Source organism: Notolepis coatsorum, assembly GCF_963971535.1.
Source record: "Notolepis coatsorum genome assembly, chromosome: 6".
Classification (NCBI taxonomy): Eukaryota; Metazoa; Chordata; class Actinopteri; order Aulopiformes; family Paralepididae; genus Notolepis; species Notolepis coatsorum.
Genome location: NC_140170.1, coordinates 110,724,367 through 110,746,445, shown reverse-complemented (window position 1 = coordinate 110,746,445; position 22,079 = coordinate 110,724,367). Strand labels below are relative to the sequence as shown.

General features: G+C 42.5%; 1 protein-coding gene across 1 annotated transcript; it reads right to left on the bottom strand.

The window, feature by feature from the left end:
* Positions 1–653: 653 nt before the first annotated feature.
* prelid3b (PRELI domain containing 3) lies at positions 654–16,487 on the bottom strand. Its single transcript, XM_084315980.1, has 6 exons — positions 16,359–16,487; positions 15,467–15,635; positions 6,971–7,060; positions 4,505–4,575; positions 4,286–4,388; positions 654–3,324 (listed from the first exon to the last, which is right to left on the bottom strand). Exons 1-6 carry the CDS (start codon positions 16,388–16,390, stop codon positions 3,211–3,213), a joined length of 579 nt encoding a protein of 192 aa, XP_084172106.1. The 5' UTR covers positions 16,391–16,487; the 3' UTR covers positions 654–3,210.
* Positions 16,488–22,079: the final 5,592 nt, after the last annotated feature.

The following is a 22,079-nucleotide window of genomic DNA, read 5'->3' as shown; positions in this document are numbered from 1 at the left end:
GAATTCTGCAAATTAATTTAGTTAATCTGAAACACAATTTACTTTAATTCATGTGTGCTGTACATGTATAACAAAAGGGGCAATTATAGCAAAAGGAGGTTTCCTACACTGGCTGTACCCTGTTGGAATGAAATGTAGGCTACTTTAAAATGTCTCAAATAATATTCATACAGATAGGACAACTTCTCAGCATTCAAAAAGCATGTGCCTCCAATATTATGTGTTGACATTTTGACATATTATGTGTGTTCCATGTCAAGTCCTCGGATATGTGGAAATTGTTCACTCTCCTGACCGGTGCCCCATGGATGCTGAGGGGGCTGTAGTTCCTTTTCTCATTGTCATACTTAGTCAATTAAATAGTGGGCTATGCTAAATGGGAGCCCTAGCAACCCCTCAAGGGCCCCTGCGAGTCCCCCAGCCCCGCTTTGGAAATCACTGGACCAGTGGCAGTGGCCTAAAGTAAGGACAACTTCCCGCAATGCCCCAAGTTCAATGTAGAAGGAAAATAAAGGCACACAGTAAACGCACAAAAGAAAAACAATAAAACAATTTATACAACACTTACATTCACGTGACTTTATTCTTTCTCATCCATTAATGAGACCAGCTCTTTTAACCCAACTTGAATCCAAGTTAAGAACATTGACAGAGAGAGATTTCATCGCTTTCCATTTGAAATGGAAGATAATATTCCTTACAGTTTGTCATTTATATTTGTCAGAATAAGGAGTCATTCTGACAAATAGAATAAACAGGATTATAAAAGTTATTACCCTCCACACTATTAGCCATCATTTGATTATCATTACGAGGGAGATACTTCTTTATAATTCAGCATTTGGCCATAACACAACATAGCGGCTCTCACGTTTTGGTTACACAACTAGTTCTAGAACTCTTCATCTCTCAATCTCTCAACAACGAAAGCGCTCGTCTTATTAACATTTTGGCAAAATCATATGGTCACAAAACAAGTGTTTCGGTGCCACCGACTAGAATACCATTCGGAATAAAATAGAATATATCCTTTACAATAAAATAAATAAATAAATATATATTCCTGGGCTCTATAAAACATAGTACAAGTACCGACATGGTAGCGCAAAAGCAGAACGGCACGGTGAACTCCTAACTCCTTGGTTTTTCAATAACAAGACATTGTTTAGCATTGTTTGGAACATATAGAATGTGAGTCAAGTGCTCATATCTCTCGTTACACCCCCTGAGACCTACTTATAGCCAACCTATTTTGTTTCAATTGTGTAATAGATTGCTGCAGCAAGTTCTGAATGGGTCCCATTAGTTAAACATTTTCATCTTTGCACTGCATAAAAGAACAGCATGTTTCTTGTTTCTTTCTAGCCTAAACTAGATGGGACTAAACTGCAAAAATAAATACAGATGTAAAGGTGATTGTGGTTCCACTGAGCCCATTGGCATTCAGATACCTTGAGGTGAAAGGTAAAGGGACCCCTTTGCTGGTTCCCAGTATATGTAATCCCATGCTATGCTAGTTTAATTTCACAGCTAACACATCCGGGAACCAGCGAGGGAGCCATGCTCATTCTTCACCTCAAAATGTAGCAACATTTTGGAGAAATATTTAGCCCCTTTCCAGCTAGGTCTCTAGTAATTTCATATGATACTATCTTCGCTCTAGCTTTAGAGCCTGCTACAGCCTTTGGAAATGACCTGTTCGGTCCCAGAGGGTTAACTCTACACAGTGCTTTACAAAATATTCATATTCATACATTAGTAGTTGTACATTATCATGTTGTTGAGCATGTTATTTTATCAATGGCACACAGACTGAAGCCATAAATTACCTCTTGTAACAACACATTTCACATTGGACAACCCAAATCACAATTAACTCCATCGTTCATTTCACTCAATAAATATCACTGTTATAGGTTAACAGTATGAAAAGAAACAAAAACTCACAATCACCATACAGCAGGTGGAAGAAGGAGAACTGTCTCAAATGCATGTTGTAAGTACTTTTGATCTGTGAGAACACGGTATCCATGACCTCTGCTCCTGCAGCATGTTTAGCAGCTTCTTTGTGTATTATTTTGTTACCTGGATTATCAAAAAAGGGGAACACACTTCTGTATAATGGTCAAAGTGCAAGCAATCACATTTTGCTACAGTATTAAGCTAGCAGCAGCAGCCAAAACAAAGCTTTAGAACTAGTTTTCTTTTTTTACTTAGCAAAAATCAAAACTACAACCACTGCATTTGAGATGGTCCCCTACATCACTTCATTGAAGAAGAATGTGATGTACCTGTCCTTGATCCCTTCACGTTACAGTAGATAAATAGCAAATAATGATAGCAGTTAATAATAAATACAGTGCAGTGCTTGTATGCAGGCTACACCTGATACAGACTTTCCAGTAATTGTTGAGGTTGTGGAGGGAAAACATAGACGAGAGGGTGACTCACACACGTGCAACTTGACTGAGAACCGCTTAATATCTTGTGTCCGACTAATAAGGCTGTGTAGAACTGTAGATCCACTCACTCATCCTAAAACCTAGTCGCACTGCTGCGCCTGCATGGCATCCAACCGTGTGCCCTGACGAGCACTGTTCTCTGCCAACTCTAGACAGAATGTTCAGTACCTCCTGGGACATGCCCCGCCCACTACGTTACACATGTCACCATGAAACCATCCTTCTCTATGAACCCACAGGGTTTACGTCGGAGTAGGCCTACTGGTCTCGTGCGGTCTTTTACGCAAGACCAAATTACCGCTGGCAAACATACTTTTAAAGTGTCAAGTAAAAAAGGGTGGTATTTACATGTTGGCAGTGGCACCTTGCATCCGAGTCAGTTGATGCCCAAACTGCATCTCTCTGCTAACCTTGGCCGCTCTCACAGGTCCTCTGAACACGTTTTCCAGTAGTGTTCAACCAGGTCCCAGAGTGTGCCACCAACACCTCTCGCTATGAGTCTCCACATATAGTCCACCTGGCTGCTCATTACACTGCCAGAATCCATTTATGTTGCCATCTGCTGCATGACATTTATATCTAATGTAGATAGTACTGTAGGTCATGCTATGGAAAAGAGGATTCTTCCTGGAGGCATTATACAAAAATTAAAAACAGCGTTAGAGCAACATAAAGGGACGTCTGGTTATACTGGCACAGTTGACGTTTGTTGCCCAGACAAAGTGCTGGGGACGAGGAGAGAGGGGGGTCATTCCTCTGCGACCGCAGCGGCCATGGGCGTGCGTATGGTCCCGCAAGCTGTGGCCAGTTCCTCGATTTCTGCATTCAGCCGCCTGATCACCCACTCCATGGCTTCACGTCCCTGATAGTGAAAAATAAAGATACAGAATCAGTCTACAAGATACCTAAAATAAATACAGTTGAATAAAGTTGAATAAAAACCAAAACTTCACATGGAACAGAAATCTAACAAACACCTAAGGTATAGCCTATGAATGCTATTTTGATTGTAGCAACAAAATCTGAAATTTCACAAAGTACATGAACACTTATTACAATATTAATCAATATGGACATATTTGAGCTTAGTTGTACATGATCACATTGTTTTCACACCATGACTCAAACTTAAAGGAACACACCAACATTATGGGAAATAATTACCGTGCTTACAGTCTTCTCCAGAGTCAGACAAGAAGATAGATACCAATTTCCTCTCTGTGCGTTCAGTAGAAAGCTATCCTGCTGCAAGCTAGCCTAGCTTAGCACAAATGAATAGAAGCGGAGACGGACCACTAGAGAGGTGCGTTTGACCAACATCTAGGCTAGTGATTCGCATCTGCTTCCATTCGTTTGTGCTAAGCTAGGCTAGCTTGTAGCCGGATCGCTTTCTACTGAACGCACAGAGGGGGAATAGGTATCTATCTCCTTGTCTGACTTTGAAGATAGATAGAAGATGGCAAGTACATTTCCCATAATGTTGCTGTGTTCCTTTAACAAATTCAGTCTACCCCTGGGACCCAGGTTTGTAAAAAAGGCTCTTGCCACATTGACGACCCATTTTGGATCCTCTTCCCTCTTCTTTCTAAATGGCATGTTGCTACCACACCATTTTGGACTGACAGACGGCCAGAAAGAAATCTAAATAAATGCTGTTTCAGCCATCTCTGAGCTTGACTCAGCTCTCTTCTGTCTTTGGGAGAGACCTTTGTTTACGTTAACAAAACTAGGCCGGACTATCCAAGATCATAGTCATAACTTTATCTTGAACACCATGGAGATCTGAGGGTTCTGAGGGAGGCTCATCCTGAGGGATCTCTCACCTTCCCAGCGTTGGTGCTGATGGTACTGGCTATGACTCCCTCCAGGTAGCTGCTGAGGCTGACTCCTTTCACCGATATGATGGCCTCCTGGGTCAGGATGGTTCTGAGGGGGCAAGGTTTTTGAACAATAAGAAACACAAAGGAGAAGAAAAGAATGCCTAATAGTAGTCATAGCTACACGATACGACCAAGACTCCGGTAGAAGGAGAAAGTTCTTACTTCTCTGGGTCCTCAGGGTGTGGTTTGTATATTAGCCTCTCATCCACGGACACCAGATTTGTGAGGGTGATCTACAGAATCACAGAGAGAAAATAACCATTATAAATAGTTCAGATATGAAATATCTTCTGAGTTCCAATACTCGCTGGCGCGAGGAATGTTCAAATATTAGTTCCTCACTCGTGTCTCCGCCGAGCGTTGTGATGAATGCTCTGAAATGTCAACCAACTGCCGGTGGAACGAGCAAGGCATCATTCCAGAGGTGATTTACCCGTCAGAACACTGCACATAGGGTGCTCCTCGCTTTGACACACACAGTCCGGTGCAAAATTGGATCATGGAAGCTTGTCCGTATTATTGGTTGAAATATTTGTGAGAGAACAACTGTTTTGTAAACACTTAAGGGGAACTATTTTACTATTTCTTTCACTATTTGGGCACTTTTACACAATTCCTGTGAGTCTATGGAACACCTCTGTAATATTTTTTTTTATTCATTGTTTTGTATTTCTAATCAACTACTCAAAAACAGCATTTTTCTACCTCAAGATCTTAAGCCGTTTTGAGCCTGGGAGGCCACGGTGGTGCTGCAAGGGGCCAACCGTGCACATTATTATGCAGCTGAGACATCTCTGACATCACAGATCAGCACATTTTCAGATGACTCAGTTCAGTGAGGGTGAATATTGTGAGAGGAGAATTGTAAGAATGCGCCAAAATGAGAATTAGAGACATAGATCATATTAATATAAGTCCACATAGCTATGAAACAATGCTAAACACTGAAAAAGGCCATTTATAAGATAGTTCCCCTTTAAAAGGGCTTCATAAGAGCAAATTCATTACATAACCATATGAAGTGCTATTATGTCCTAACAAGTATGATGTAAGGCAATACTTCTTAAAGACTTAACTTTTATTTAGTTTGACAGTTATTGAGAGTAAACTAGTTTGAATATGGCCACCAGTGATGTCATCAGGGACATTGAATCATTGTGTTAATTACAGCTCAATTAAATGATAATGTGTAGCAGTCCCTATTGCTATGTTTTCATCTACATAATTTTATGGTGCTGTAATTAACACAACACAATGATTCAATGTCCCTGATGACATCACTGGTAGGATCGGGAACTACAGAATTAAGGTTGTAAATCAGTTGAAAGTGCTCCTTTAAGGTCGAACATAAAGATCATGGGCTGACCTCTTCAAATATATGATGAATTCACAGGGCTGGGCAATACATTGATATGTATAGTTCATCTTCTATTTGTTATCCTATCATGGGTTATTTTGATATTGAGAATATGATAAAAAGGTAAATATTAACATTTACATTTAGTAATTTTTAGCTGACGCGTTTTATCCAAAGCTACTTACAAGTTTTGTACAACAAGACAGCAGGAAGGGTACAACTCTATCAGCTGAGTAACAATGTTCATCAAAGTGTTAAGAGTGCTAAGATTTCAGATCATGTATCACACCATGCAGTCTAATATGAGCATTAATTGGCTTATGATTTTCTATACCTAAGCAAATATTGTGATATTTATCGATATTTAAAAAAAGGTCTGTCTGAATATGATGGTTTTTCTTTCCCCTGCTGTATGCAGGACTGGCGCAATGAGCTACATTCTGACAACTGTGGTCTCATTGATGTGGAATAATTTGACCAGATATTATGCATGGAGGCTGACAACAGAGCCTTTGATTAAGGATCGAGTTTACTGACAGGATGACATGTTGCAACATGGAGAGACCCAGGTTACAGCAATGGCCCAGTAGCCCAGATCTCTAAAGAATGGCGAGCTAACAAAGTATTTATACAGGAGTAGACAAAATAAGTGGCGCATTGACGTACATAATATGAATTATATAGATATGACGTACAGAGATATCTGGAATTATAGATACGATATCCAAGATATCTGGATAAAGACGTATACTTATGAGAAGACTGTGTGTGTGCGTGTGTGTGTGTGTGTGTGTGTGTGTGTGTGTGTGTGTGTGTGTGTGTGTGTGTGTGTGTGTGTGTGTATGTGTGTGTGTGTGTATGTGTGTACAAGTTGAAGGTTATGTGCAGAGAGAGAGAGAGAGAGAGAGAGAGAGAGAGAGAGAGAGAGAGAGAGAGAGAGAGAGAGACTGTGTGTGTGTGTGTGTGTGTGTGTGTGTATGTGTGTGTGTGTGTATGTGTGTACAAGTTGAAGGTTATGTGCAGAGAGAGAGAGAGGGGTAGTGTGTTTGTACATGTGTGTGTGTTAGAAAGAGAGAGAGAAGTGTGTTGGTAAATTTCCCTGTCGCTTGTACATGGGCGTTTGGTGAGGAACGTTTTGTAGGACGCGGGTCACTTGTAAAATATGAACACAACAGCCGACACATTGTACCGTAGATCTGGACAGTTTAGTGCTTGTTCCCTATCGCCCAACCATATGCATTCATGCATAATAATGATGCCTTGATACTCACATTTGTGGATTGAAGCTGAAATATCTTCTCTTTGGGATCAACGACCGAGTGCTCCTGAATGTATGTGTATGTCCGTGTGTTTCCAATGATCTATAGAGAGACAGAAAACAAGAGACAATTTACTGCAACTGAAATGAATCACAGACGAGACATATTGTTCCACCACGCATTCGATATACTCTCAACTACTCCCAGCAGACATTTCGGCTCGCAACATCTTAGTCACGTGTAAATCTATGCCAGACTTTGTCACAACAATGCCAAGAGATTCATATGAAATATAATCTGCCTTATTAGTCAAGAGGAAAGGCATGCCCCCCCCCCCCCCATGCTTGGTTGGGTTGGTGAATCTGAATTTCAGTTCTGATAAAAGGTTCTCTATGAGTATTCCGACAACACGTGGTCTGAGAGGTCATGTTTTTAAAGTACCGATTTAGCCCCTCAGCGGGCTGGTCACGGGACAATAGCAAACTCAGCAGCACGCATATCCTACCTGCTGTACATACAGAAGGCATAGAAGGGGCTTGGTTTGAGAATATCAGATTACTGAGCTACATTTATGACCTGTCAATCACTCTGCCAGCCATAGTGATGCACACTGTCACAGGACTTAGTGCTGTTATTAATAGATGTCACCAACCTTGCTTGACCTTCCCAGGGATCTGAGCCAGAGAGGTGAGCAACAAAGGACTGCAGCTGAGCTTATTGGCTAATGTTTGACAATATTTTTCAATAGGTTGAACAGAACTTGAATCCTGAAACTGAGTGCTGGAAGAATATCTAACTATGCCTACATTCACTCAAGTCATGATTGAGTTGAGAGGCCCAAACAGGGATCTAAGAACATACTGTATTTCGGAACGATTTTTAGGTCACAATTTAAAATTGGCTTGTTTTCCAGGTGAAGATACACAGATGCTTCAATCATCCAAAATTTCAATCTGATCTTATTCCAAAAATCATCCACCATGAATGGCCATGGCTAGAAGGTATTTGCAAAATGTTCACCTTAAAAGTTGTTTATAAACCTAACCCTAACCTTAACCTAGCCTATGAAAAGACCAAAACCCATAATGGATTTCTCCTTCTTACAAGTATGGTCCATCTAGCCAACACCAGATTAGCTCATATCCAGAAGTCATATAACTCCATTGTTCTCCAAAAAAGGATAATAATAAAAAATACATAGCTGTACTGTAATTCCTTGTTGCAATGAACACAGGCATTGCACTTTTGCATGGACTGGAGTATAATGCACAATGTGCATGCTGGGGGACAACGCTGTTCTGTTTACTACTGTACATCCATCCATAGGTCGATATTTACAACTGGAAACATGTGTTTGTGAGCTGTATCCAGGCATGCGTTGCTCTTGGGACGGGGTTGCACTCCGTGCAGGGTCAGATTTGAGCCAAAGTGCGTGCACGCACACAGGAATGCGCTGCACTCGCCAACTCGCTATAAGTACCCACCTGGGCTACTTTGCATATCAATAGCGCCGGTCTTCAGGTGTGTTAAATACGTTCTCAGATACATTCACACCTAACTTGTTGTGAATGATATGTGTTACATTCCATTCGTAGAGGCAATTAGGCACTGTCTGTAGTCTGTGCTCAAGCGAGGGGACATTTATGCGCATGCGCGGGAGCGCGCGCACGCGCCGGGAGCGCGCATGCACGTGGCGCCATTAGGTGCGTGCAACCCCAGTTGATATCAGGAACGCAAGCCTGGCTGTATCTAATAACTTTATCATACAATGGGGACATATGGCTTCTCAGTTTAGAGCTCCTAATGGGTAGGAGAGAGTAGGAAAAGTATTGAGAGTAGAAGAAATGCAACTATACTGGCCTCATCCTTTAAATAGAGATGAAAAAAAAAAGATTTGTGTGATCATCGATTTTCGAAGGTATAATCAATTGAATTGGAAATGCAGATACCTTCTAGCCCTGACCATCATGAACTCATTGTAATATTCATGCTTTGAATATATCATTTACTGTAATATTCATGCTTTGAATATATCATTTACGACAGGCGCGCCAGGCGCACCTTCCTATTATGTATACCTGACAAGGGGTCCTGACCAGGGTTTCCGTTAGAAAAAATTGTTGTCGGTCTCCGTGACCTGCAAGATTTCAATCTACCGGACAAATGAGATTAATTCCGGTCATAGTTTAGAATAAAGAATGTCATCCTCAAGGCATGTAGATTTATAATATTATTACTTAAAACTAGGCTACTTTTGCGTATACAGTCATTAATTAATATATTCCAAATAAAATAAGTCCCTCGATACTCCGTGCTGCTGCTGACTTGAACTAAAATAGACCGCGTATGTGGGCAGTCGGTCCGACACTAAACAGTTATAATCACATTTTTATGAGCTAACGAATTCCGTTATATTGGACATTTGTATTAATTATATCAAGCGAAGAACTGAGAAAGCAGAGAGGCGGCAACATTATCGTGGTTTGCGTGACGACTCTCTCCACCTCGCAACAACTTATTTGCAAAGAGTATGGCGCTGCAGAGAAGCTCATTCAGCTGTTATTGGCTCTTTTCTGGGAACCGCACAACAGCGCCCCCCACCCAACATTGGCTGAAAATGGCCGAATTGGAGTACTGATGGAATACTGCATTGTGCCGTTGCCTCTCTGGCTCTGCAGCTTCACATGCACTCGCACACCCAGCACTAAGCTCTCGCTGACAACGTCGTTGTCATTATTAGAAGCAACGAGGAAACAAATGTAATGATCGTTTCGTTCATCGCATAGGCTATTTAATTTTAGCCTATTTTAATACAATTCAAATAATCAAATTGTGCTTAGACTCAGGGAATTATTTTCACCGGACATTAAGACCGGAGATATTAAATAAGTCGGACTTCAACAGATTTTGCCGGTCAAAAACCGGTAATTACCGGCTAACGGAAACGCTGGTCCTGACAGTCAGTTGGCTGCCAGCCGTGGATGGAGTTACACTCATGCTTAACTAGTACTTACCTTTGAATAAATATCTAAATGCAATCTCCTCGTCCTGAAGATTATTCTATATAAATCGAATACGACATGGTGTCAGAAGCAGGATGAACATGGATATCAACGGAGTCCCGTCGCCACGGATGAATTGGGATTCTCTGGACTTACCGGGAGAATGGAAGAAGTTCAGGCAGCATGCAGAGCTAATGTTTTCGGGCCCACTCAAGAAGAAAGGAGAGGACGAGAAATGTAGCTACCTGCTACTGTGGAGCGGAGAAAGAGGGAGAGACATTCACAACACATGGACTCTCGTGCAGATGAAGCAAAGGTATTGAAGAGCTACTATGACAATTTCGAAGCATATGTACTTCCAAGGAGGAACACGATTTTCGCTAGGTACAAATTCCATGAGAAAACCCAGCAACCTAGCGAGTCATTTGAACAATTTGTCACTGCATTGAAACTACTCGTGAAGGACTGTGCATATGTGAACAATGATGAGATGGTTAGAGACCGCATAGTGTTTGGCATACACTCAGCAAAAGTAAGAGAGAAACTATTAAACGTTGGATCAGACTTGTCGTTAGACAAAGCGGTAGATATAGCTAGAGCCCACGAGCTAGCACAATCACAGATAAAGAGCTTTACTGGCGCCACGAGCAGCGCGCAGGAGCAGCTCGTGCACGAGGTACACAGACATGAACAGAAGTATAGCGCACAGAGATATCGCCCCAGAGCAGAGTGGACAGAGAGAGCGAACAGAGCGAGCGACACAGACACACGTAAGAACTGTGGATACTGTGGGGGTAGAGCTCACAAGGAAGGGGATAACTGTGTAGCTAGGGGGAAACAGTGCACAAAGTGTGGAAAATGGAACCACTTTGCCAAAGTCTGCAGGGCCGGTAGTTTCCAGAAAAAGTCAGTACACGAGATTAGCATGCGCTCTGAGTCAGGAGAAGAGTCAGACGAACTGTATGTAGACACCGTGACAGACAGACGATTTGATGCAACAGAACAAGCGTTCGCAGACATACAAGTAGGAAAACAGGGCACAGAGCTTAAATTTAAGCTAGACACAGGTGCACAAGTAAATGTAATTCCTTTGAGAGAGTATCACAGTTTACAAGATAAACGCAAAATACAGCCTACTTCACGCAGACTGACAGGATATGGTGGAGAGAAGCTAGTGATAAAGGGCACATGCACATTAAAGTGTAAATACAAAGAGCGTGGCATGTTGTTAGACTTTTACATAGTAGACACTCAGGCACCCCCAGTTCTAGGTTTACAGGCATGCCTGAATATGGACCTCATTAAACTAGTGTTGTCAGTAAATGCACACACAGATAAACAGACCATCATGGAAGAATACCACGACGTGTTTAAAGGGATAGGACTATTCCCAGGAGAGTGTCACATCCATATAGACCCAGACGCCACGCCAGTAGTCTGCCCACTGAGAAGGACACCGATCGCCCTGCGTGGCCGACTAAAGAAGGAGCTACAGAGTATGGAAGACACACAGATCATCGCTAGAGTCATCGAACCAACGGAGTGGGTCAGTGCACTGGTCATTGTTGAGAAACCACGCACAGGCAAGCTCAGACTATGTTTGGATCCTAAGGAGCTAAACAAGGCTATCAAGCGCCCGCACTACCCTCTGCAGACACTAGAGGACATCACACCCAGACTAACAGGCGCATGCTATTTCAGCGTACTGGATGCAAGGTCGGGATACTGGTCCATCAAGCTCTCCACAGAATCATCGAAGCTGACGACGTTCAACACACCGTTTGGACGATACAGATTCCTACGATTACCATTTGGGCTCGCTTCTGCCCAGGACGAGTTCCAACGAAAAATCGACGAGACATACGAGGGACTGAACGGAGTAGCAGCTATAGTAGACGACATCCTTGTATATGGCGCGACCAGAGAAGAACACGATAAGAACCTACATGCAATGTTGGTGAGATCACGGGAGAGAGGCGTTCGGCTCAACGCAGACAAGTGCACCATCGGAGCCACCGAAGTGAGCTACTTCGGGCACATCCTTTCAGCTGACGGCATGAAGCCTGACCCAGGCAAGATAGCTGCCATCAAGGCGATGGAGGCGCCAAAGAGCCGTGCAGAACTGGAGACCGTGCTAGGTATGGTCAACTATCTGGCGAAGTTCGCCCCGAGCCTCTCCGAGATCAACGCACCCATGAGACAGCTGCTTAAACAATCGAATGAGTTCCTGTGGGACGCGCAGCACGACGCTGCATTCCAAAAGATGAAAGACATACTTACCAGTGAACCTGGGCCAGTCCTCATCTACTTTGACCCAGATAAGGAGCTCAGCTTACAAGTGGACGCATCAAAGTATGGTCTGGGTGCTGTGCTGATGCAGGAAGGAAGGCCCATTAGCTACGCATCCAGATCACTCACGGACAGCGAGGTCAACTACGCACAAATCGAAAAGGAGATGTACGCAGTCCTTTATGGATTCAAACGCTTCCACCAATATGCCTACGGTCGCCATGTTATGGTGCAATCTGACCACAAACCCCTGGAGTCGATCATGAAGAAGCCGATCGCCGCAGCCCCACCGCGGTTACAGAGGATGATACTGCAACTACACAAGTACAACTTCACGATCGTGCACCGCCCTGGGAAAGACATCCCAGTAGCCGACACGCTGTCCAGGAAATCACTCACCTCTCACGACGACGGTCTCAGTGAAGGGATGGACCTTCAGGTACACATGGTATACAACAGCTTACCTGTACACGACGACAGGCTACAGGAGATCAGAGAAACAACAGACAATGACACACAGCTAAAGCTGCTCAGCCAGGCTATCCTGGAGGGATGGCCTGAGGAAAGAAAACAATGCCCCCAGAACATCACCGAATACTGGAATCACTGAGATGAACTATCCAAAACGAATGGAATAATTTTCAAAGGGGAGAAAATAGTCATCCCTACCAGCCTCAGAGGAGAGATGCTGATCAAGATCCATGCAGGCCACATGGGAATGGAAAAATGCAAACTGAGAGCACGAGACATCATGTTCTGGCCTGGAATGGGTAGACATATAGAGCAAGTCGTGGAGAAGTGCTCAATATGCCAAGAGCGCCGCCCATCAAACACCAAGGAGCCCATGATGCCTCATCGTATCCCAGACCGCCCCTGGCAGGTTGTAGGGACAGATCTCTTTAACTGGAACAACCAGGACTATGTTGTGACCGTCGACTACTACAGCAGATTCTTCGAACTAGACAGACTTCACAGCACCACATCGGCAGCTGTTGTCCACAAGCTAAAGGCAGCCTGTGCCAGGCATGGCGTCCCAGAGACCATAGTCTCAGACAACGGACCACAATACAAGTCTAAAGAGTTCGAGGCATTCGCCAAGTCGTGGGAGTTTACACACGTCACGTCAAGCCCACACTATCCGCAAAGCAACGGACTAGCGGAGAGAACTGTGAAGACGGCAAAATCACTCATGGACAAGGCTAAGGCAGACGGAAGAGACCCGTACCTAAGCCTCCTGGAATATCGTAACACCCCAGTCGACAACTTCAAATCGCCGGCACAGCTGTTGATGAGCCGCAGGCTACGCTCAACCCTCCCGAGCACCAACCAACAGCTGCGGCCAGGGGTAGTAAGCCCCAAAGATGGACATGACAAGCGAGTGCAGAGACAACAGCACCAGAAGAAATACTATGACAGGTCAGCTAGACCGCTGCCCCCACTACATTGTGGTGAATCTGTCAGGCTACAAGAACATGGACGCTGGAGGCCAGCAGTAGTCATACAACCAGCCGACACTGCGCGGTCATACCACGTTCGCACCCAAGATGGACGCGAATACCGCCGCAACCGCAGGCACCTGAGGGACACAAAAGAGGAACACTTCCAGGACAGCGACGGTATGCCAAGTCCAGAGAGCGTCGATCAACCGCCGGAGACCAACGACCCTGAACTGTCAGAGGACTCAGAAGAGAACTCAGCTTCATACTACACCAGATCCGGCCGAGCAGTGAAGCCTCGGGACATTTTAGACCTATAAATGTACAGGGTGCAGGCGGATCGCTGCCCTATTATAACACCATTTACCCCAATGAAAAAAAAAAAAAAAAAAAAAAGGGGGGTGGTGAAATGTAACAAAATATTAATGTATGCTGAAATGATGACTTACTATATGTGTTGAATCTATGACCTACTTACCTTGCTTAATTGTCGATATTTTCCCATTTTGTTAGCAAGCTAATTCTACAAATAAGAACTGCATATGGTAAGAGTGTTGAGACACACGACCAAATAAGCCATGAATACATACCTTTTCACAGCTGAAGTATTCAAATATTAAAGCAGACTTTCCAGAATAAGAGGGCACACAATACGAACTGTAATACCTTGATACATGAATCTTTTATGTTTAACATATTAATCCTACCTGTTTACATTGCCTGGTCCTGACACAGGTAACGCACTTGTTATTGTTTACAAAGAAACTCTTACAGAGTATTGCACAACCTTTCTTTATTTCAATTTTGTTCATAGCTTATAAAGCTTTCTTTAAAAGAAAGAGGATGTAATATTCATGCTTTGAATATATCATTTACTGTAATATTCATGCTTTGAATATATCATTTACGACAGGCGCGCCAGGCGCACCTTCCTATTATGTATACCTGACAAGGGGTCCTGACAGTCAGTTGGCTGCCAGCCGTGGATGGAGTTACACTCATGCTTAACTAGTACTTACCTTTGAATAAATATCTAAATGCAATCTCCTCGTCCTGAAGATTATTCTATATAAATCGAATACGACACTCATCATCAGCTGTCCATGTTCACAGTGCAGGCAAAAGCCAGCTCTATAGCTCTACTACACAGCTGCCAAAGGAAATACTAAATACTACACAGTATTCTAGCAGCCACTGTAACAAAGCAAGCCCTTGCTATCGCTAACATGGGGTGGAAGAGTTACATCACATGTCGTTAAGGATCACAGCTCGGCAATGACAGGAATGACTACTCTGCGTCCTGGACAGCTTGTGCCAGACACAACGCCGGGAAGCTATCCAGGGATCCAAACAGTGAGCAGGTCTTGTACTCACAGAAATAGCCCGGGGGGTTAAAGATCATCCTCGCTAGCTAGTGAGCATTAGCCTACCTGACAACTGTGCTCATTGGTTTTATGATGTATCAGAGCTGTGAATATATGAACACCATGTAGTTACAAGCCTTGTCCTACTTGATCAAAAAAAGCCACACAAATAAAATCAAAACCAAAAGGAGGGTGAAGCCATCCTCTCTTTACTTGTTACCAACTTAGATGTGTTTCCATCTACTTCCATTCTGCCATCACTACACTGTCAATGTAATGTTGTAATGTAAAGGCAGTTACACTGAAGGAAGGAACAACAGATGAACAAGATCACAACTATAGTGTTTCCAATCGTTGCTTTCCTTCTGATGGATGCAACCTGCAGACAAACTCAAAATCAAAGGTGTTCATACTTACAGATTTGACTATGGATGGAAGGCCCCACTCTGTGCTGAGCAGTCTGTTGCTGTGGAGGCGTCCCTGCTTGTCCAGGCTTCTGTTCAGAACGTCCACTCCAAAGACACTGGGATTCATGGGGTTGGGATACTTCTGCATAGCTGCCTTGGTCACGGTTTCCCAAGGATGGCTGCAGATGGACAATTTGTATTAAACATCATTAAGTTATGCATCTAAGAACCAGGAGGACTTTGAGAGAAAACGTGTGTATTTTGAGATGAAGATCATGAGGAATTAGTCAAATGGATGGATGTGTTAAATTATAGCAAATGCAAAACAGCTTCCTAATCTAGTCTACTCAAGACGTAAATTAGATAAGAAGGTTGTCTATTTTGATGTGGGAAACGGCGTCAAAGGTACCAAAGATGCTCAATTTAATATGTTATAAGCTCCCCGGTAGCCGGTAGGTAGAGATATAACGGCGTGGATGGTGGTTATTATCATGGAGGAATGTAGAGGTATTGAGGTTGCCATGTGACGTAAATCAAGGTAGCAAAATATAGGGGAAAGGTTGCGACACCAGACTAGCAGGTTACGCAATTCGGTTACGCGTTCTGCAAGCAGACACTGACAGACTGTCAGTGTCAGTGAATATCGGGCCACAAATGTGTGACACTGGATGTGTACTACTACCTACCCACTGGCGGAAAATGTCATCTACGACTTGCTATATAACTAAGCCGTTTACCGTCTCCAATCTACTGTCACACTCTGAGCAGAAACAGGGAATTCGTGAGTGAGTTTGACAGGCGGGAGACGTCTGTGGCACAGTGGCACACCACCATCCAGCTATCTTGACACCGCGAGTCCGCGACAAAACATTGTGTAATAGTAAATAAAGTAGGCTACTCACTTGAATATGTGTTCTGATGTCCAGATCTTCATGGCTTGGCCGGTTTCTTCTTTCTTTGTGTGATGGTTGTAGTGGTGTGATTCTGTGAACAAGCCGGTAGGTGCAGTCGCACAGTCGCACTGACACTGTATTAGCGGACCACGGTCAGTTGAGACAAGACATGCTGCAAATCCCCCCCCACTATAGCAGTCACATGATCCCGAATTGCGCACTTCCGCCGCATGCCGCACGGGTCGATTGATGGTGAAATAATAGGCAGTGCAAGAGGTTGTCTTATCAAAAAGAAAAAAATCTCATGAAATATAATGTAATCTAATCATGTATTTGAGTAGTTACAAAAAATAAAACATTTAAAAAAAAATGATTATGTAAGACCAGTTTTATGAATTTTCCACTGCATGGCATTGGTGGCATATCAGTCATTTAACCTTTGGTTTCTATATAATTTACTTATGACATTTATTTAGGTAACATTAATGAACAACTACAGTATTAAGGAGACAACTACAGTATGTAAGTAGTAAACCTATTATTATTATTTTTTATTCCAGTCGATCATAATGATCATGATCATATTACGGAGCGCTCACTGCGTTCAAGAGAGAGAGAGAGGGAGAGAAAGAGAGGGAGAGAGAGAGAGATAGAGAGGGAGAGAGAGACTCACATTTTCGTGACATTACACACACTTCTGCACAGGGACGGGGCTAGGGGGTGGCTACTTGGGCTCAAGCCCCGAATGTTTTCTGAAAAGCCCTGAATCTATTAAAAAAAAAAAAAAATTTGTTTGGACAATTGTTACATGAAAATATGTTTGCACCAGATTTAGCAGAAGCTAATTTCCATCTGTAGTCTATCCAGCTGCTAACTGTATTTGAGTGAGTTAAGTCTTGGTATTATGGTAGACTCAGACCTAAGCTTTAAATCACAATCAACAAGTTGACAAAAACATAATTCTTCCACCTTAGAAACATAGCTAAAGTACGGCCATTTATAAATCAAAAGGACGCTGAAAACCAGATCCATGCCTTTATCTCAAGCCGACTCGACTACTGTAATGCACTCCTTACCTGCCTCCCGAAAAAATACGATGATAACTATTTTATTGCAATGCACTATTGCATTACTTTATTCTATTTTACTAACTATTTTATTGCACTGCACTATTTTACTTTGTATCAGTGATAATCAAACCGTAAACAAAGACGCATATTAACACTTTCAGCGCCAGATGGCGCTGTTTACTGTTACTGTTGAAAGGCCAGCGCCTTTTAACATGGGGATACGTGGCTGTGTTTGCAGGCCTAAAGCTATATTATATATTATAGCTATGGATCTAATAATATAGTCGATTGTCATTGAGTTTCTTCCAGTCAAGATGCAAAAAACAGATAATTTTTCCATCCATACATTTCCGTTTTATACCGTCGTGAATATGAGTGTAGTTTCAGGGTGATCTGGTGTCATTTCCAAAATGACAGACACCAAGCCACATCTTTTCAAATGGAGTGTAATAGCGGCCGCAAGGCGGCGGTATTGGACTTTTGAGATCTCAGACCCATCCCCAGTGATAATAACACAGGCTGCCGGCATGTCTTTATGAATGGAAATATCGAATAAAAGAAACAACGATGAAAACCCGACTATACTCTGGTTTTCGGGGGTCCTGGCGCTCAACGTTCGGCGAGTTAACCCTAGATCTTAGATCCTAATATGAAAAACTATGTGATTTAATGTTCTATATCTTACCTTGACTTTGTCTATTTTACTGCTATCTATTTTATGCTTTATGTCTGCACTTTATGCATTGCTCTTGATCTGCCAATGTTGTGCTCATTTTATGCCTGTCTTTTTGTACTGCTGTGAAGCACTTTGAGCTGCAATTCTTGTATGAAAGGTGCTATACAAACACAGTGTATTATTATTATTATTATTATTATTATTATTATTATTATTATTATTATTATTATTATTATTATTATTATTATTATTATTATTATTATTATTATTATTATTATTATTATTATAATAATAATAAATTATTATAGTTTGCTTCATTAATTAAAGGGTGTGAATTTAAGTGTTCTTTTGTCCGCTTTAAGGTGGTGGTATACATTAAAGGTTGTGGTGTCGAAGTAAGTATCTGGGCTAAGCCCTGGATCTCCTACAATCCTAAATCCGCCCCAATCTGCAGTCCCTCCCACCGTCCCTCTCTCTCTCTCTCTCTCTCTCTCTCTCTCTCTCTCTCTCTCTCTCTCTCTCTCTCTCTCTCTCTCTCTCTCTCTCTCTCTCTCTCTCTCTCTCTCTCTCTCTCTCTCTCTCTCTCTATCTATCTATCTCTCTCCCTCTCTCTCTCTCCCTCCCTCCCTCTCCTCGCTAGTTCTCTGCCTGTCAAACCCCGTTTGTGTCGGGTTACACTATGCCTACGTCCCAGACACACACGCAGTCAAGTTTGTGTATGTGTGTCCCCGACGAGGGAGAGAGATGGCTCACACACATTACACACACTTCTGCAGTCCCTCCCGCCGTCCCTCTCTCTCTCTCTCTCTCTCTCTCTCTCTCTCTCTCTCTCTCTCTCTCTCTCTCTCTCTCTCTCTCTCTCTCTCTCTCTCTCTCTCTCTCTCTTCTCTCTCTCCCTCTCGCTCGTTCTCTGTACTACAACCATAGAGGGGGCGTTACTGCAGATCAATGCTATGTTGACGTCACAGAAACCGTCAAATCAGAACAGTTTAGTTGAGTGAGGGAAGATCTCGTGAACTCGAGACTAGACTGATGAGTCAATATGGTAATTAGAGACACAGACCCATTGATACTAACCTGTATTACTATAAAACCATGCTAAACACAGAAAAAAGGCATTTATAATGCATGTCCCCTTTAAATCAACTTTCCAGACCCCTGTCAACTGTCAAATGATGTCAACTGTCAACCTGAATTAACATTCAGTATTCAATATGGTCTGATATTAACATTCAGTATTCAATATTGTCTGATTCAATATTAACATTCAGTATTCAAGTAGAACAGCTAGCTAGCCGTTGTGGACACTCACCTTTCCACAGCAAAACGGTAGGCAAGGCACCTTGGTTGAGAAATGCAGGTTTCAGTCTATGTGTTGTAGGATAGACAGTCTATCTATCCTGTCTCAAGATGCACAATGAGATCTCTTCTTCTTCTTCTTCTTCTTCTTCTTCTTCTTCTTCTTCTTCTTCTTCTTCTTCTTCTTCTTCTTCTTCTTCTTCTTCTTCTTCTTCTTCTTCTTCTTCTTCTTCTTCTTCTTCGTTTGAATTTCTGGCAGTGTAGACGTAACATGACGTATTACTGACCTCCTCAGTTCTTATACTACGCTAGTAGTATGGTCTCCATAGTATGGTCTCTGGTAAATCAACTTTTGTTGTTTACCCTCTCTTCTTCTTCTTATTTGAATTTCCGGCAGTGTAGACGCATCATGGCGTATTACTGCCCTCCGCAATTCTTTTTATGGGCTCTTCTTCTTCTCCTTCTTCTCCTTCTTCACCGTCTTTTTCTCCTTCTACTGGACCCCGTCATCAACTACATTGTCCATTGGAGTGCAGCTAATGCTGCTACTTCCTGTCTGAGCCCCCCTCCGCGGGACCCTCCTTGCCCCCTGCGATCTTATTCTGGGCTGCTTTGTCCCTCTCAGCCCCCTCAGCCAATTCGCTATACACCTCCTCCCAGCCCAGACCTTCCAATCCCAGATGTTGAACCGCTATCCTAACAATCATCTTCACCATCGCTGTTTCTACCCTTAGCCTCTGCCATACCAGTAACTACCCCTGCCACGAAGGCCACAATACCTAATTTCTCCTCCATTCCCCTCTCTCTTTCCACCTGCTCTACCCTCTCTGCCACATGCCCTCCTTCCACCCCCTGCACCCTTTCTTGACTGCCCTGTCCTACCCTGCTAACCGCCTCAGCATACGACAACTTACCCTCCTTTCTCACTCTCCGAACCGCGACCTCCTTCTTCATCACCTCACACCCCCTAAACGCTACACTATGCTCCCCACCACAACTACAGCACTTCGGCTTCACTCCCTCTCCACACTTCCCATATTCATGTTCCCCGCCACACCTAGCGCACCTCAGCCCCTTCCTACACGTGGTAGCTATATGGCCAAACTCCTGGCACCTATAGCACCTAAGAGGATTCTGGACAAATGCCCTAACCCTATACATCCTACGCCCTACAAACACCTCCCTAGGAACAACCCCACCCTCAAACGTAATCACTACCGTCTCCGTCACTGCCCTCTCTGCTCCCCTCTTCATCCTTTCTGCACTCTTAACTATGCCATTACGCCCGTTCTCCTTTAGCTTTTCCACCAGCTGCTCTACTGTAACCTCGACCGGTACCCCAGCTATCACCCCCTTACATCCCCCCTCCCCTACTCTCGCCACCCTACTTATCTCTTGGAGAATTGTTGAATATATATAGAACACAAATGTTCTAGAATGTTTGATTATGACATCATACTGTGTAACTGTGACATCACAACGGAACATGTTTGAGGCCCATTTGAATAATATAAATAATGTTTGGTAAGGCTGTCCCCAAAGCCTGTTTTTGGGATTCAAACTTCGTCAGGGTTCTTCGAATGGACGTTCGAACCTTCGGTTTTAATTAAAATTTTTAAATAAAAATTAAATTTCTTTTTATAAATTCTTTTAAAAAAAAATTTTTATCCTCAAACTAAATCCTCAATTTGAATAAAGTGATTCAAACTTTGTCAGGGTTTTTAATAAAAAAAAAAAATAATAATAATAATTCTAATTTATTTAAAGGGGAACTATTTTACTATTTCTTTCACTATTTGGGCACTTTTACACAATTCCTGTGAGTCTATGGAACACCTCTATAATATATATATTTTTTGTATTCATTGTTTTGTATTTCTAATCAAGTCCTCAAAAATAGCATTTTTCTACCTCAAGATCTCGAGCCGTTTTGAGCCTGGGCTCCAACCACTGTGTGCAGCTCATCATGTACCTCGCCATTATCATGCAGCGGTGTCTCTCTGACATCACAAATCATCACATTTTCAGATGACTCAGTTCAGTGAGGGTGAATATTGTGAGAGGAGAATTGGAAGAATGCGCCAATATGAGAATTAGAGACATAGATCATATTAATATAAGTTCACATAGCTAGGAAACAATGCTAAACACTCAAAAAGGCCATTTATAAGATAGTTCCCCTTTAAATAAATTATTATTATTTTTTATATCCTCAAACTAAATCCTCAATTTGTATAAAGTGATTAATCTGATTAAATTAGTCTTTTTTCTTTTATTATTTTGTTAGTGATGTAATCAAAAATAACACTTGGAACAAAAAAATACTATAATATACGATTGGTAAACACTCTGATTAACCAAAACACTTAAAAGAAAACTGGATGAATTATTATAATAATATGTGGTTGGCACTTCTTTATCGTTGCTATTGTAGATAACTGTGGCAATTCTAGAGTTAACATGTAAAAAATTGTATTCATTGATAACCCAAAAAAAACATTATCTACTTGAGGAGAGAATGTGTATATCTGTTTTAACTTTGTGTACACACTTACCGCCCATAATGGGAGTAGGTATGCGTTACTCATAAATTGTTTCTGCTTGGGGAGAAGTCTTGGTTTTGGGGAGAGTAATACTTAGGGTTTCCAACCTGGGCCCTGTTCCTCGTAACTGGCTAACTGAGTT